The 18,993-nt window shown below is 35.9% G+C and overlaps 2 protein-coding genes and 5 pseudogenes across 2 annotated transcripts; all 7 read left to right on the top strand.

Moving 5' to 3' along the window:
* The first annotated feature begins 46 nt into the window (after nucleotides 1-46).
* LOC122810824 lies at nucleotides 47-2,150 on the top strand (annotated as a pseudogene).
* A 1,751-nt stretch (nucleotides 2,151-3,901) lies between these two features.
* Nucleotides 3,902-5,666, top strand: LOC122810823 (annotated as a pseudogene).
* A 140-nt stretch (nucleotides 5,667-5,806) lies between these two features.
* LOC122810996 lies at nucleotides 5,807-6,460 on the top strand (the record flags this gene model as incomplete). Its single annotated transcript, XM_044082509.1, has 1 exon — nucleotides 5,807-6,460. A coding segment is annotated over one exon (654 nt), but the record flags the coding sequence as incomplete, so codon positions are not given.
* A 621-nt stretch (nucleotides 6,461-7,081) lies between these two features.
* LOC122810995 lies at nucleotides 7,082-8,665 on the top strand (annotated as a pseudogene).
* Nucleotides 8,666-11,227: 2,562 nt separating this feature from the next.
* Nucleotides 11,228-12,066, top strand: LOC122810822 (the record flags this gene model as incomplete). The annotated part of the gene is made up of 2 exons (XM_044082380.1): nucleotides 11,228-11,698; nucleotides 11,845-12,066. Coding segments are annotated over 2 exons (693 nt in total), but the record flags the coding sequence as incomplete, so codon positions are not given.
* An 807-nt stretch (nucleotides 12,067-12,873) lies between these two features.
* On the top strand, nucleotides 12,874-14,286 carry LOC122810821 (annotated as a pseudogene).
* A 428-nt stretch (nucleotides 14,287-14,714) lies between these two features.
* LOC122810820 lies at nucleotides 14,715-17,736 on the top strand (annotated as a pseudogene).
* Nucleotides 17,737-18,993: the final 1,257 nt, after the last annotated feature.

The following is an 18,993-nucleotide window of genomic DNA, read 5'->3' as shown; positions in this document are numbered from 1 at the left end:
TACCATTAATACTGATAACATTGGAGGTGGTACCATTAATATTGATATGATTGGAGGTGGTACCATTAATACTGATAACAATGGAGGTAATACCATTAATACTGATACCATCGGAGGTGGTGCCATTAATATTAACACCATTGAAGGTGGTATCATTAATATTAATACCATTGGAGGTGGTACCATTAATATTGATACCATTGGAGGTGGTACCATTAATTCTGATACCATTGGAGGTGGTACCATTAATATTGATACCATTGGAGGTGGTACTATTATAATTGATACCATTGGAGGTGGTACCATTAATATTGATACCATTGGAGGTGGTACCATTAATATTAGTACAACTGGAGGTGGTACCATTAATATTGATACCATTGGAGGTGGTACCATTAATATTAATACCACTGGAGGTGGTACCATTAATTTTGATACCACTGGAGGTGGTACCATTAATACTGATACCATTGGAGGTGGTACCATTAATATTGATACCATTGGGGTGGTACCATTAATATTGATACCATTGGAGGTGGTACAATTAATACTGATACCATCAGAGGTGGTTCCATTAATATTGAAACTATTGGAGGTGGTACCATTAATATTGATAACATTACAGGTGGTACCATTAATACTGATACCATTGGAGGTGGTACTATTAATATTAATACCACTGGAGGTGGTACCATTAATATTGATAACATTGGAGATGGTACCATTAATATTGATACTAATGGAGGTGGTGCCATAATTATTGATACCATTGGAGGTGGTACCATTAATACTGATACCATTGGAGGTGGTACCATTAATATTGATACCACTGGAGGTGGTACCATTAATATTGATACCATTGGAGGTGGTACCATTAATACTGATACCATTGGAGGTGGTACCATTAATATTGATACCATTGGAGGTGGTACCATTAATACTGATACCATTGGAGATGGTACCATAAATATTGATACCATTGCAGGTGGTACCATTAATACTGATACCTCTGGATGTGGTACCATTACTATTGATACCATTGGAGTTGGTACCATAAATATTGATACCATTGCAGGTGGTACCATTAATATTAATACCATTGGAGGTGGTACCATTAATATTGATACCATTGTCGGTGGTACAATTAATACTGATACCACTGGAGGTGGTACCATTAATATTGATACTATTGGAGGTGATACCATTAATATTGATACCATTGAGGTGATGCCATTAATATTGATACCACTGGAGGTGGTACCATTAATACTGATACCATTGGAGGTGGTACCATTAATATTGATACCATTGGAGGTGGTACCATTAATATTGATACCATTGGAGGTGGTACCATTAATATTGGTAACAGTGGAGGTGGTGCTATTAATATTGATACCATTGGAGGTGGTACCATTAATATTGATAACATTGGAGGTGGTACCATTAATATTGATACCATTGGAGGTGGTACCATTAATATGGCTACCACTGGAGGTGGTACCATTAATACTGATACCATTGGCGGTGGTACCATTAATATTAAAACCAATTGAGGTGGTACCATTAATATTGAAACCACTGGAGATGGTACCATTAATATTGATACTATTGCAGGTGGTACCATGAATATTGATACCATTGGAGGTGGTACCATTAATATTGATAGCATTGAAGGTGGTACCATTAATATTGATACCATTGGAGGTGGTACCATTAATATTAGTACAACTGGAGGTGGTACCATTAATATTGATACCATTGGGGTGGTACCATTAATATTAAAACCAATGGATGTGGTACCATTTATATTGATACCATTGGAGGTGGTACAATTAATACTGATACCATTGGAGGTGGTACCATTAATATTGAAACTATTGGAGGTGGTACCATTAATACTGATACCATTGGAGGTGGTGCCATTAATATTGATATCATTGGAGATGGTACCATTAATACCGATAACATTGGAGGTGGTTCCATTAATACTGATACCATTGGAGGTGGTACCATTATTATTAATACCATTGCAGGTGTTACCATTAATATTAATATCATTGGAGGTGGTACCATTAATATTGATACCATTTGAGTTGGTACCATTAATACTAATACCATTGGAGGTGATACCATTAATATTGATACCATTGGAGGTTGTACCATTAATACTGATACCATTGGAGGTGGTACCATTAATATTGATAGCATTGGAGGTGGTACCATTAATACTGATACCATTGGAGGTGGTACCATTAATATTGATACCATTGGATGTGGTACCATTAATATTAATGCCATTGGAGGTGGTACCATTAATATTGATACCATTGGAGGTGGTACCATTAATAATGATACTAGTGCAGGTGGTATCATTAATATTAATACCATTAGAGGTGGAACCATTAATATTAATACCATTTGACAAGGTACCATTAATATTAATACCAATGGAGGTGGTACCATTAATATTTAGACCATTGGACGTGGTACCATTAATATTGATACCATTGCAGGTGGTACCATTAATATTGATACAATTGGAGGTGGTACCATTAATACTGATACCATTGCAGGTGGTACCATTAATATTAATATCATTGGAGGTGGTACCATTAATATTGATACCATTTGAGTTGGTACCATTAATACTCATACCATTGGAGGTGATACCATTAATATTGATACCATTGGAGGTGGTACCATTAATACCAATACCATTGCAGGTGGTACCATTAATAATGATACCATTGGAGGTGGTACCATTAATACTGATACCATTGGAGGTGGTACCATTAATATTGATACCATTGGATGTGGTACCATTAATATTGATACCATTGGAGTTGATACCATTAATATTGATACCATTGGAGGTGGTACCAATAACATTGATACCATTGGAGGTGGTACAATTAATATTAATACCATTGGATGTGGTACCATTAATACTGATACCATTGGAGGTGCTACCATTAATATTCATAACATTACAGGTGGTACCATTAATATTGATACCACTGGAGGTGGTACTATTAATATTAATACCACTTGAGGTGGTATCATTAATATTGATAACATTGGAGGTGGTACCATTAATCCTTATACCATTGGATGTGGAACCATTAATATTGATAACATTGGAGATGGCACCATTACTACTGATAACATTTGAGGAGGTACCATTAATATTGATACCATTGGAGGAGGTACCATTAATATTGATAACAATGGAGGTAGTACCTTTAATACTGATACCATTGGAGGAGATAAAATTAATATTAATACCATTGGAGGAGGTACCATTAATATTGATAACAATGGAGGTGGTATCATTAATAATGATACCAATGGAGGTGGTACCGATAATATTGATAGCATTGGAGGTAGTACAGTTAATATTAATACCACTGGAGTTGTTACCATTAATTTTGTTACCACTGGAAGTGGTACCATTAATATTGATACCATTGGAGGTGGTACCATAAATATTGATAACATTGAAGGTGGTACCATCAATATTAATACCATTGGAGGTGGTACCATTAATATTGATACCATTGGACGTGGTACCATTAATATTGATACCATTGCAGGTGGTACCATTAATATTGAAAACATTGGAAGTTGTGCCATTAATACTGATACCATTGAAGGGGTACCATTAATACTGATAACATTACAGGTGGAACCATTAATATTAATACCATTGGAGGTGGTACCATTAATATTAATACCATTGGAGGTGGTACCATTACTATTGATACCATTGGACATGGTACCATTAATATTGATACCATTGGAGGTTGTACCATTAATATTGATACCATTGAAGGTGGTACCATTAATACTGATAACATTGGAGGTGGTACCATTAATATTGATACCATTGGAGGTGGTACCATTAATATTGATACCATTGGAGGTGGTACCATTAATATTGATACCATTGGAGGTGGTACCATTAATACTGATACCATTGGAGGTGGTACCATTAATATTGATACCATTGGAGGTGGTACCATTAATACTGATACCATTGGAGATGGTACCATAAATATTGATATAATTGCAGGTGGTACCATTAATATTGATAACATTGGAGTTGGTACCATTAATATTATTACCATTGGAGATGGTACCATTACTATTGATACCACTGGACATGGTATCATTAATATTGATACCACTGCAGGTGGCACCATTAATATTGATAACATTGGAGTTGGTACCTTTAATATTAATACCAGTGGAGGTGGTACCATTAATATTGATAACTTTGGAGGTGGTACCACTAATACTGATACCATTGGAGGTGGTACCATTAATATTGATACCATTATAGGTGGTGCAATTAATACTGATACCACTGGAGGTGGTACCATTAATATTAATACTATTGGAGGTGGTTCCATTAATACTGATACCATTGGAGGTGGTACCATTAATATTGGTAACATTGGAGGTGGTGCCATTAATATTGATACCATTGGATGTGCTACCATTAATATTGATAACATTGGAGGTGGTTCCATTAATACTGATACCATTGGAGGTGGTACCATAAATATTGATACCATTGCTGGTGGTACCATTAATATTGATAACATTGGAGGTGGTACCATTAATATTGATATAATTGTAGGTAGTACCATTAATAATGATACCATTGGAGGTGGTACCATTAATATTGATACCATTGGAGGTGGTACCATTAATATTGATAACATTGGATGTGGTGTCATTAATACTGATACCATTGGAGGTGGTACCATAAATATTAATACCATTAGAGGTGGTAACATTAAGACTGATACCAATGGAGATGGTGCCATTAATAATGGTACCATTGCAGGTGGTACCATTAATACTGATACCATAGGAGGTGGTACCCTTAATACTGATACCACTGGAGGTGGTACCATTAATATTTATACCATTAGAGGTGGTACCATAAATACTGATTCCATTGGAGGTAGTACCCTTAATACTGATACCACTGGAGGTGGTACCATTAATATTTATACCATTAGAGGTGGTACCATAAATTCTGATTCCATTGCAAGTGGCACCATTTATACTGATACCACTGGAGGTGGTACCATTAATATTGATACCATTGGAGGTGGTACCATTAATATTGATACCATTGGAGGTGGTACCATTAATATTGATACCATTGGAGGTGGTACCATTAATATTGATACCATTGATGGTGGTACCATTAATAATGATACCACTGGAGGTGGTACCATTAATAATGATACCATTGGACGTGGTGCCATTAATATTTATAACATTGGAGGTGGTACCTTTAATATTAACACCATTGGAGGTGATACCATTAATATTGATACCATTGGAGGTTGTGCCATTAATACTGATACCATTGGAGGTGGTACCATTAATATTGATACCATTGGAGGTTGTGCCATTAATACTGATACCATTGGAGGTGGTACCATTAATACTGATAACATTTGAGCAGGTACCATTAATATTGATACCATTGCAGGTGATACCATTAATATTGATGCCATTGGTGGTGGTGCCATTACTGTTAATACCAGTGGACGTGGTACCATTAATATTGATACCATTGGAGGTGGTACCATTAATACTGATAACATTTGAGCAGGTACCATTAATATTGATACCATTAGAGGTGATACCATTAATATTGATAAAAATGGAGGTTGTACCATTAATATTAATACCATTGAAGGTGGTATCATTAATATTGATACCAATGGAGGTGGTACCGATAATATTGATACCATTGGAGGTGGTACAATTAATATTAATACCACTGGAGGTGGTACCATTAATTTTGATACCACTGGAGGTGGTACCATTAATACTGATACCATTGGAGGTGGTACCATTAATATTGATACCATTGGAGGTGGTACCATTAATACTGATACCATTGGAGGTGGTACCATTAATATTGATAACATTACAGGTGGTACCATTAATACTGATACCATTGGAGGTGGTACCATTAATATTGATACCATTGGAGATGGTACCATTAATATTGATACCATTGCAGGTGGTACCATTAATATTGAGAACATTGGAAGTTGTGCCATTAATACTGATACCACTGCATTTGGTACCATTAATACTGACACCATTGCAGGTGGTACTATTAATATTGATACCATTGGAGGTGGTACCATTAATATTAATACCACTGGAGGTGGTGCCATTAATATTGATACCATTGGAGGTGGTACCATTAATACTGATACCATTGGAGGTGGTACCATTAATATTGATACCATTGGGGGTGGAACCATTAATATTGATACCTTTGGACGTGGTACCATTAATATTGATACCATTGCAGGTGGTACCATTAATATTGATAATATTGGAGGTGGTAAAATTAATACTGATACTATTGGAGGTGGTACCATTAATATTGATACCATTGGAGGTGGTACCATTAATACTGATACCATTGGCGGTGGTACCATTAATATTGATACCATTGGAGGTGGTACCATTAATACTGATAACATTGGAGGTGGTACCATTAATACTGATAACATTTGAGGTGGTACCATTAATATTGATACCATTGGAGGTGGTACCATTAATATTGATAACATTGGAGGTGGTACCATTAATACTGATACCATTGGAGGTGGTGCCATTAATATTGATAACATTTAAGGTGGTACCATTAATATTGATACCATTGGAGGTGGTACCATTAATATTGATACCATTGGAGGTGGTACCATTAATATTGATAACATTGGAGGTGGTACCATTAATACTGATACCATTGGAGGTGGTAACATTAATATTGATACCATTGGAGGTGGTACCATTAATACTGATACAATTGGAGGTGGTACCATTAATATTGATACCATTGGAGGTGGTACCATTAATATTGATAACATTGGAGGTGGTACCATTAATATTAATACCATTGGAGGTGGTACCATTAATATTGATACCATTGGAGGTGGTACCATTAATATTGATACCATTGATGGTGGTACCATTAATACTGATACCATTGGAGGTGGTACCATTAATACTGATACCATTGGAGGTGGTACCATTAATATTGATACCATTGGATGTGGTACCATTAATACTGATACCATTGGAGGTGGTACCATTAATGCTGATACCATTGGAGGTGGTACCATTGATATTGATACCATTGGTGGTACCATTAATATTGATACCATTGGAGGTGTTGCCATTAATATTAATACCACTGGAGCTAGTGCCATTAATATTGATACCATTGGGGGTGGAACCATTAATATTGATACCTTTTGACGTGGTACCATTAATATTGATACCATTGCAGGTGGTACCATTAATATTGATAATATTGGAGGTGGTAAAATTAATACTGATACTATTGGAGGTGGTACCATTAATATTGATACCATTGGAGGTGGTACCATTAATACTGAAACTATTGCAGGTGGTACCATTAATATTGATTACTTTGGAGGTGGCACCTTTTTTATTAATACCATTGGAGGTGGTACCATTAATATTGATACCATTGGAGGTGGTACCATTAATATTAACACCATTGGAGGTGGTACCATTAATATTGATACCATTGGAGGTGGTACCATTAATACTGATACCATTGGAGGTGGTACCATTAATTTTGATACCACTGGAAGTGGTACCATTAATATTGATACCATTGGAGGTGGTACCATAAATATTGATAACATTGAAGGTGGTACCATTATTATTGATAACACTGGACATGGTACTATTAAAACTGATACCATTGGACATGGTACCATTAACAGTGATACCATTAGAGATGGTTCTATAAATATTGATACCATTGAAGGTGGTATCATTAATATTGATACCAATGGAGGTGGTACCGATAATATTGATACCATTGGAGGTGGTACAATTAATATTAATACCACTGGAGGTGGTACCATTAATTTTAATACCACTGGAGGTGGTAACATTAATATTGATAGTACCATCAATATTAATACCATTGGAGGTGGTACCATTAATATTGATACCATTGGATGTGGTACCATTAATAATGATACCATAGCAGGTGGTACCATTAATATTGATACCATTGGAGGTGGTACCATTAATACTGATACCATTGGAGGTGGTACCATTAATATTGATACCATTGGAGGTGGTACCATTAATACTGATACCATTGGAGGTGGTACCATTAATATTGATACCATTGGAGGTGGTACCATTAATATTGATACCATTGGAGGTGGTACCATTAATATTAATACCATTGGAGGTGGTACCATTAATACTGATACCATTGGAGGTGGTACCATTAATATTGATACCATTGGAGGTGGTACCATTAATACTGATACCATTGGAGGTGGTACCATTAATATTGATACCATTGGAGGTGGTACCATTAATATTGATAACATTGGAGGTGGTACCATTAATATTGATACCATTGGAGGTGGTACCATTAATATTGATACCATTGGAGATGGTACCATAAATATTGATACCATTGCAGGTGGTACCATTAATATTGATAACATTGGAGGTGGTACCATTAATATTAATACCATTGGAGATGGTACCATTAATATTGATAACATTGGAGGTGGTACCATTAATACTGATACCATTGGAGGTGGTACCATTAATATTGATACCATTGGAGGTGGTACCATTAATACTGATACCACTGGAGGTGGTAACATTAATATTTATACCATTGGAGGTGGTACCATTAATACTGATATAATTGGAGGTGATACCATTAATATTGATAACATTGGATGTGCTACCATTAATATTGATACCATTGGAGGTGGTGCCATTAATATTGATACCATTGGAGGTGGTACCATTACTATTGATACCATTGAGGTGGTACCATTAATATTGATACCACTGGAGGTGGTACCATTAATACTGATACCATTGGAGGTGGTACCATTAATATTGATACCATTGCAGGTGGTACCATTAATATTAATACCAGTGGACGTGGTACCATTAATATTGATACCATTGGAGGTGGTACCATTAATATTGATAACATTGGAGGTGGTACCATTAATACTGATACCATTGGAGGTGGTACCATTAATATTGATACCATTGGAGGTGGTACCATTAATACTGATACCAATGGAGGTGATGCCATTAATATTGATACCATTGCAGGTGGTACCATTAATATTGATAATATTGGAGGTGGTAAAATTAATACTGATACTATTGGAGGTGGTACCATTAATATTGATACCATTGGAGGTGGTACCATAAATATTAATACCATTAGAGGTGGTAACATTAAGACTGATACCAATGGAGATGGTGCCATTAATAATGGTACCATTAATACTGATACTATTAATACTGATACCATTGGATGTGGTACAATTAATATTGATACCATTGAGGTGGTACCCATAATACTGATACCACTGGAGGTGGTACCATTAATATTTATACCATTAGAGGTGGTACCATTAATACTGATACCATTGGAGGTGGTACCATTAAAATTGGTAACAGTGGAGGTGGTGCCATTAATATTGATACCATTGGAGGTGGCACCATTAATATTGATAGCATTGGAGGTGGTGTCATTAATATGGCTACCACTGGAGGTGGTACCATTAATACTGATAACATTGGAGGTGGTATCATTAATACTGATACCATAGGAGGTGTTTCCATTAATACTGATACCACTGGAGGTGGTACCATTAATATTGATAACATTGGATGTGCTACCATTAGCATTGATATCATTGGAAGTGTTACCATTAATATTGATACCATTGGAGTTGGTACCATAAATATTGATACCATTGCAGGATGTACCATTAATATTAGTAACACTGGAGGTGGTACCATTAATATTGATACCATTGGAGGTGGTACCATTAATATTGATACCATTGGAGGTGGTACCATTAATACTGATACAGTTGGAGGTGGTCCCATTAATAGTGATACCATTGAAGGGGGTACCATTAATGATACCATTGGAGGTGATACCATTAATACTGATACCATTGAAGGTTACCATTAATAATGATACCATTGGAGGTGGTACAATTAATATTGATAAAATTGGATGTGCTGCCATTAATATTAATACCATTGGAGGTGGTGCCATTAATATTGATACGAATGGAGGTGGTACCATTAATACTGATATCATTGTAGGTGGTACCATTAATACTGATACCATTGGAGGTGGTAGCATTATTCTTGATACCATTGGAGGTGGTGCCATTAACACTGATACCATTGGAGGTGGTACTATTAATATTGATACCATTGGAGGTGGTACCATTAATATTAATACCACTGGAGGTGGTACCATTAATATTGATACCATTGCATGTGGTAGTATTAATATTGATACCATTGGAGGTGGTACCATTAATATTGATACCATTGGAGGTGGTACCATTAATATTAATACCCTTGGACATGGTACCATTAAAACTGATACCATTGGAGTGGTACCATTAACACTGATACCATTAGAGATGGTTCCATAAATATTGATACCATTGGAGGTAGTACCATCAATATTAATACCATTGGAGGTGGTACCTTTAATATTAACACCATTGGAGGTGATACCATTAATAATGATACCACTGGAGGTTGTGCCATTAATACTGATACCATTGGAGGTGGTACAATTAATACTGATAACATTACAGGTGGTACCATTAATACTGATAGCATTGAAGGTGGTACCATTAATATTAATGCCATTGGACATGGTACTATTAAAACTGATACCATTGGACATGGTACCATTAACAGTGATACCATTGGAGGTGGTACCATTAATATTGATACCATTGGAGGTGGTACCATTAATACTGATACCATTGGAGGTGGTACCATAAATATTGATACCAATTGAGGTGGTACCCATAATATTGATACAATTGGAGGTGGTACAATTAATATTAATACAACTGGAGGTGGCACCATTAATTTTGATACCACTGGAGGTGGTACCATTAGTACTGATACCATTGGAGGTGGTACCATTAATACTGATACCATTGCAGGTGGTACCATTAATATTGATACCATTGGAGGTGGTACCGTTAATATTAATACCCATGGAGGTGGTACCATTAATATTGATACCATTGAGGTGGTACCATTAATAATGATACCATTGGAGGTGGTACCATTAATACTGATACCATTGGAGGTGGTACCATTAATATTGATACCATTGGATGTGGTACCATTAATATTAATGCCATTGGAGGTGGTACCATTAATATTGATACCATTGGAGGTGGTACCATTAATATTGATAACACTGGAGGTGGTACCATTAATATTGATACCATTGGAGGTGGTACCATTAATATTGATACCATTGGAGGTGGTACCATTAATATTGATACCTTTGGAGGTGGTACCACTAATATTGATGCAATTGGAGGTGGTACCATTAATACTGATACCATTGGAGGTGGTACCATTAATACTGATAACATTGGAGGTGGTACCATTAATATTGATACCATTGGAGGTGGTACCATTAATACTGATACCATTGGAGGTGGTGCCATTAATACTGATACCATTGGAGGTGGTACCATTAATACTGATAACATTGGAGGTGATACAATTAATATTTATACCATTGGAGGTGGTACCATTAATATTGATACCAATGGAGGTGGTACAGATAACATTGATACCATTGGAGGTGGTACAATTAATATTAATACCATTGGATGTGGTACCATTAATATTGATACCATGGACCTGGTACCATTAATAATACCATTGCAGGTGGTACCATTAATATTGATGACAATGGAGGTGGTACCATTAAGACTGATCCCACTGGAAGTGGTACCATTAATTCTGATACCATTGCAGGTGGTACCATTAATAATGATTCCATTGGAGGTGGTACCATTATTACTGATACCACTGGAGGTGGTACCATTAATATTGATACCATTGGAGGTGGTACCATTAATACTGATACCACTGGAGATGGTTCCATTTATATTTATACCATTGAGGTGGTACCATTAATATTGATACCATTGGAGGTGGTACCATTAATATTGATACCATTGAGGTGGTACCATTAAAACTGATACCATTGGAGTGGTACCATTACCACTGATACCATTATAGATGGTTCCATAAATATTGATACCATTGCATGTGGTGCCATTAATATTTATAACATTGGAGGTGATACTATTAATATTGATACCATTGGAGGTTGTGCCATTAATATTGATACATACCATTGCAGGTGGTACAATTAATACTGATAACATTTGAGCAGGTACCTTTAATATTGATATCATTGCAGGTGATACCATTAATATTGATACCATTGGAGGTGGTACCATTAATATTGATACCATTGGAGGTGGTACCATTAATATTGATACCATTGGAGGTGGTACCATTAATATTGATACCATTGTATGTGGTACCATTAATATTGATAACATTGGAGGTGGTACCATTAATCTTGATATCATTGGAGGTGGTAACATTAATATTGAAACCATTGGAGGTGGTACCATTAATATTGATACCATGAGAGGTGGTACCATTAATATCAATACCACTGGAGGTGGTACCATTAATACTGATTCCATTGGAGGTGGTACAATTAATACTGATACAACTGGAGGTGGTACCATTAATATTGATTCTATTGGAGGTGTTTCCATTAATACTGATACCATAGCAGGTGGTACCATTAATACTGATACCATTGAGGTGTTACCATTAATTTTGATACCATTGGAGGTGGTACCATTAATATTGATACCATTGGAGGTGGTACCATTAATATTGATAACATTGGAGGTGGTACCATTAATACTGATACCATTGGAGGTGGTACTATTAATATTAATACCACTTGAGGTGGTGCCATTTATATTGATAACATTAGAGATGGTACCATTAATATTGATACCAATGGAGGTGGTAACATTAATATTGATACCATTGGAGGTGGTACCATTAATACTGATACCATTGAAGGTGGTACCATTAATATTGATACCATTGGAGGTGGTACCATTAATACTGATACCATTGGAGGTGGTACTATTAATATTAATACCACTGGAGGTGGTACCATTAATATTGATAACATTGGAGGTGGTACCATTAATCCTTATACCATTGGAGGTGGAACCATTAATATTGATAACATTGGAGATGGTACCATTAATACTGATACTAATGGAGGTGGTAACATTAATATTGATACCATTGGAGGTGGTACCATTAATACTGATACCATGGGAGGTGGTACCATTAATATTGATACCATTGGAGGTGGTACCATTAGTACTGATGCCATTGTAGGTGTTACCATTAATACTGATACCATTGGAGGTGGTACCATTAATATTGATCCCATTGGAGGTGGTACCATTAATACTGACACCATTAGAGATGGTACCATAAATATTGATATCATTGCAGGTGGTACCAATAATATTGATAACATTGGAGTTGGTACCATTAATATTATTACCATTGGAGATGGTACCATTACTATTGATACCACTGGACATGGTATCATTAATATTGATACCACTGCAGGTGGCACCATTAATATTGATAACATTGGAGTTGGTACCTTTAATATTAATACCAGTGGAGGTGGTACCATTAATATTGATAACTTTGGAGGTGGCACCACTAATACTGATACCATTGGAGGTGGTACCATTAATATTGATACCATTATAGGTGGTGCAATTAATACTGATACCACTGGATGTGGTACCATTAATATTAGTACTATTGGAGGTGGTTCCATTAATACTGATACCATTGGAGGTGGTACCATTAATATGGGTAACATTGGAGGTGGTTCCATTAATACTGATACCATTGGAGGTGGTACCATAAATATTGATACCATTGCTGGTGGTACCATTAATATTGATAACATTGGAGGTGGTACCATTAATATTGATATAATTGTAGGTGGTACCATTAATAGTGATACCATTGGAGGTGGTACCATTAATACTGATACCATTGGAGGTGGTACCATTAATACTGATGCCACTGCAGGTGATACCATTAGTGTTGAAACCATTGCAGGTTGTACCATTAATATTAATACCACTGGAGGTGGTACCATTAATATTGATAACAATGGAGGTTTTACCATTAATACTGATACCATTGGAGGTGATACCATTAATATTGATACCGTTGGAGGTGGTACCATTAATACTGATACCATTGGAGGTGGTACCATAAATATAGATACCATTGCAGGTGTTACCATTAGTACTGATACCATTGCAGGTGGTACCATTAATATTGATAACATTGGAGGTGGTACCATTAATATTGATACCATTGTAGGTGGTACCATTAATATTGATAACATTGGAGGTGGTACCATTAATACTGATGCCACTGCATGTGATACCTTTAGTGTTGAAACCATTGCAGGTGGTACCATTAATATTAATACCACTGGAGGTGGTACCATTAATATTGATAACACTGGAGGTGTTACCATTAATACTGATACCATTGAAGGTGGTACCATAAATATTGATACCATTGCAGGTGATACCATTAATAATGATACCATTAGACGTGGTACCATTAATATCGATACCATTGCAGGTGGTACCATTAATATTGATAACATTGGAGGTGATACCATTAATACTGATATGATTGGAGGTGGTACCATTAATACTGATGCCACTGCAGGTGATACCATTAATGCTGAAACCATTGCAGGTGGTACCATTAATATTAATACCACTGGAGGTGGTACTATTAATACTGATAACATTGGAGGAGTTACTATTAATACTGATACCTTTTGAGGTAGTACCATTAATACTGATACCATTGGAGGTGTTAATATTAATACTGATAATATTGGAGGTGGTACCATTAATCCTGATGCCATTGAAGGTGGCAACATTAGTGTTAATACCATTGGAGGTGGAACCATTAATATTGATACCATTTGACATGGTACCATTAATATTTATACCATTGCAGGTGGTACCATTAATGCTCATAACATTGGAGGTGGTACCATTAATACTGATAACATTGGAGGTTGTACCATTAATATTGATACCATTGAAGGTGGTACCATTAATACTGATACTATTGTAGGTGGTACAATTAATATTGATAACAGTGGAGGTGGTTCCATTAATATTAATACCATTGGAGGTGTTACCATTAGCATTAATGCCATTGGAGGTGGTTCCATTAATAGTGATACCATTGCAGGTTGTGCCATTAATACTGATTCTATTGCAGTTGGTACAACTAATATTAATACTACTGTAAAATGTACCATTAATATTGATAACATTGAATGTGGTACCATTAATACTGATACCACTGCAGGAGGTACCATTAATACTAACACCATTTGGGGTGGCACCATTAATATTGATACAGTTTAGGTGGTCCCATTAATACTGATACCATTGAAGGTGGTACCATTAATAATGATACCATTGGAGGTGGTACAATTAATACTGATACCATTGGATGTGGTACCATTAATATTGATACCATTGGAGGTGGTCTCATTAATACTGTTACCATTGAAGGTGGTACCATTAATAATGATACCATTGGAGGTGGTACCATTAATATTGATACAACTGGAGGTGGTACCATTAATATTGATAACATTGGAGGTGGTACCATGAATATAAATACAATTGGAGTTGATACCATTAATATTTATAACATTGGAGGTGGTACCATGAATATAAATGCAATTGGAGTTGATACCATTAATATTGATAACATTGGAGGTGTTACCATTAATATTAATAGTATTAGAGGTGGAAACATTAATATTGATAGCATTGAATGTGGTACCATTAATATTAATACCATTGGAGGTGGTACCATTAATACCAATACCATCAAAGGTGTTACCAATAATATTGATACAATTGGAAGTGGTCCCATTAATACTGATACCATTGGAGGTGGTACCATTAATTATGATTCCATTGGAGGTGGTACCATTTTTACTCATACCATTGGAGGTGGTACCATTAATATTGATACCATTGGAGGTGGTACCATTAATACCAATAATACCATTGGAGGTGGTACCATTTTTACTGATACCATTGGAGGTGGTACCATTAATATTGATACCATTGGAGGTGGTCCCATTAATACTGATACCATTGAAGGTTACCATTAATAATGATACCATTGGAGGTGGTAACATTATTATTGATACAATTGGAGGTGGTACCATTAGTATTGATAACTTTGGAGGTGGTACCATGAATCTTAATACCATTAGAGGTGGTACCATTAATATTGATAGCATTGAAGGTTGTACCATTAATATTAATACCATTGGAGGTGGTACCATTAATACTGATACTATTGGAGGTGCTACCATTACTATTAGTATGACTGGAGGTGGTACCATAAATATTGATACCATTGGAGGTGGTACCATTATTATTAATACCATTGGAGGTGGTACCAATAATACTGATATCATTTCAGGTTTTACCATTAATATTGATGCCATTGGGGATGGTACCATTAATATTAATACCATTGGAGCTGGTACCATTAATATTGGTACCATTGGAGGTGGTACCATTATTACTGATACCATTGGAGGTGATACCATTAATATTGATAACATTGGAGGTGGTACCTTTAATACTGATACCATTAGAGGCAGTACCATTAATATTGATACTATTGGAGGTGGTACCTTTAATACTGATAGCATTGAAGGTGGTACCATTAATACTGATACCATTGCATGTGGTAGTATTAATATTGATACCATTGGAGGTTGTACCATTAATATTAATACCATTGGAGGTGATGCCATTAATATTGCTACCACTGGAGGTGGTACCATTAATACTGATACCATTGGAGGAGATACCATTAATATTGATACCATTAGAGGTGGGACCATTAATATTGATACCATTGACAGTGGTACCATTAATACTGATACCACTGTATGTGGTACCATTAATATTGATACCATTGGAGGTGGTACCATTAATATTGATACCACTGCAGGTGGTTCCATTAATATTGCTAACATTGGAGGTGGTACCATTAATATTAATACCACTTGAGCTAGTGCCATTAATATTGATACCATTGGAGGTGGAACCATTAATATTTGTAAGATTGGATGTGGTACCATTATAATTGATAACATTGGAAGTGGTACCATTAATACTGATAGCATTGAAGGTGGTACCATTAATATAAATACCAATGGAGGTGGTACCATTAATATTCATACCACCGGACGTGGTACCATTAATATTGATACCATGGCAGGTGGTACCATTAATTCTCATAACATTGGAGGTGGTACCAATAATACTGATACCACTGGAGGTCTTACCATTAATATTGATAGCATTGAAGGTGGTACCATTAATATTAATGCCATTGGAGGTGTTACCATTAGTATTAATGCCATTGGAGGTGGTTCCATTAATGGTGATACCATTGCAAGTTGTGCCATTAATACTGATACTATTGCAGGTGGTACCATTAATATTAATACTACTGTAAAAGGTACCATTAATATTGATAACATTGAATGTGGTACCATTAATACTGATACCATTGCAGGTGGTACCATTAATACTGATACCATTCGGGGTGGCACCATTAATATTGATACAATTTAGGTGGTTCCATTAATTCTGATACCATTGAAGGTGGTACCATTAATAATGATACCATTGGAGGTGGTACAATTAATACTGATACCATTGGATGTGGTACCATTAATATTGATACCATTGGAGGTGGTCCCATTAATACTGTTACCATTGAAGGTGGTACGATTAATAATGAACCCATTGGAGGTGGTTCCATTAATATTGATACAACTGGAGGTGGTACCATTAATATTGATAACATTGGAGGTGGTACCATGAATATAAATACAACTGGAGTTGATACCATTAATATTGATAACATTGGAGGTGGTACCATTAATATTAATAGCATTAGAGGTGGAACCATTAATATTGATAGCATTGAAGGTGGTACCATTAATATTAATACCATTGGTGGTGGTACCATTAATACCAATACCATTGGAGGTGTTACCAATCATATTGATACAATTGGAGGTGGTCCCATTAATACTGATACCATTGAAGGTGGTACCATTAATAATAATTCCATTGGAGGTGGGACCATTAATATTAATACCAGTGGAGGTGGTACTATTAATATTGATAACATTGGAGGTGGTACCGTTAATACTGATACCATTGGAGGTGGTAGCATTATTATTGATACCATTGAAGGTGGTACCATTATCACTGATACCATTGAAGGTGGTACTATTAATATTGATACCATCGGAGGGGGTATCATTAATCCTTATACCACTGGAGGTGGAACGATTTATATTGATAACATTGGAGATGGTACCATTAATATTGATACCAATGGAGATGGTACCATTAATACTGATACTAATGGAGGTGGTAACATTAATATTGATACCATTGGAGGTGGTACCATTAATACTGATACCATGGGAGGTGGTACCATTAATATTGATACCATTGGAGGTGGTACCATTAGTACTGATGCCATTGTAGGTGTTACCATTAATACTGATACCATTGGAGGTGGTACCATTAATATTGATACCATTGGAGGTGGTACCATTAATACTGATACCATTGGAGGTGGTACCATTAATAATGATTCCATTGGAGGTGGTACCATTAATATTGATACCATTGGAGGTGGTCTCGTTAATACTATTACCATTGCAGGTGGTACCATTAATACTGATACCATTCGGGGTGGCACCATTAATATTGATACAATTTAGGTGGTCCCATTAACAGTGATACCATAGAAGGTGGTACCATTAATAATGATACCATTGGAGGTGGTACAATTAATACTGATACCATTGGATGTGGTACCATT

Source organism: Protopterus annectens, chromosome 9.part0 (assembly GCF_019279795.1).
Source record: "Protopterus annectens isolate FY-2018-M chromosome 9.part0, PAN1.0, whole genome shotgun sequence".
NCBI lineage: Eukaryota > Metazoa > Chordata > Ceratodontiformes > Protopteridae > Protopterus > Protopterus annectens.
Note: the sequence above shows the minus strand (reverse complement) of the source record. Positions and strands in the feature narration are given on the sequence as shown.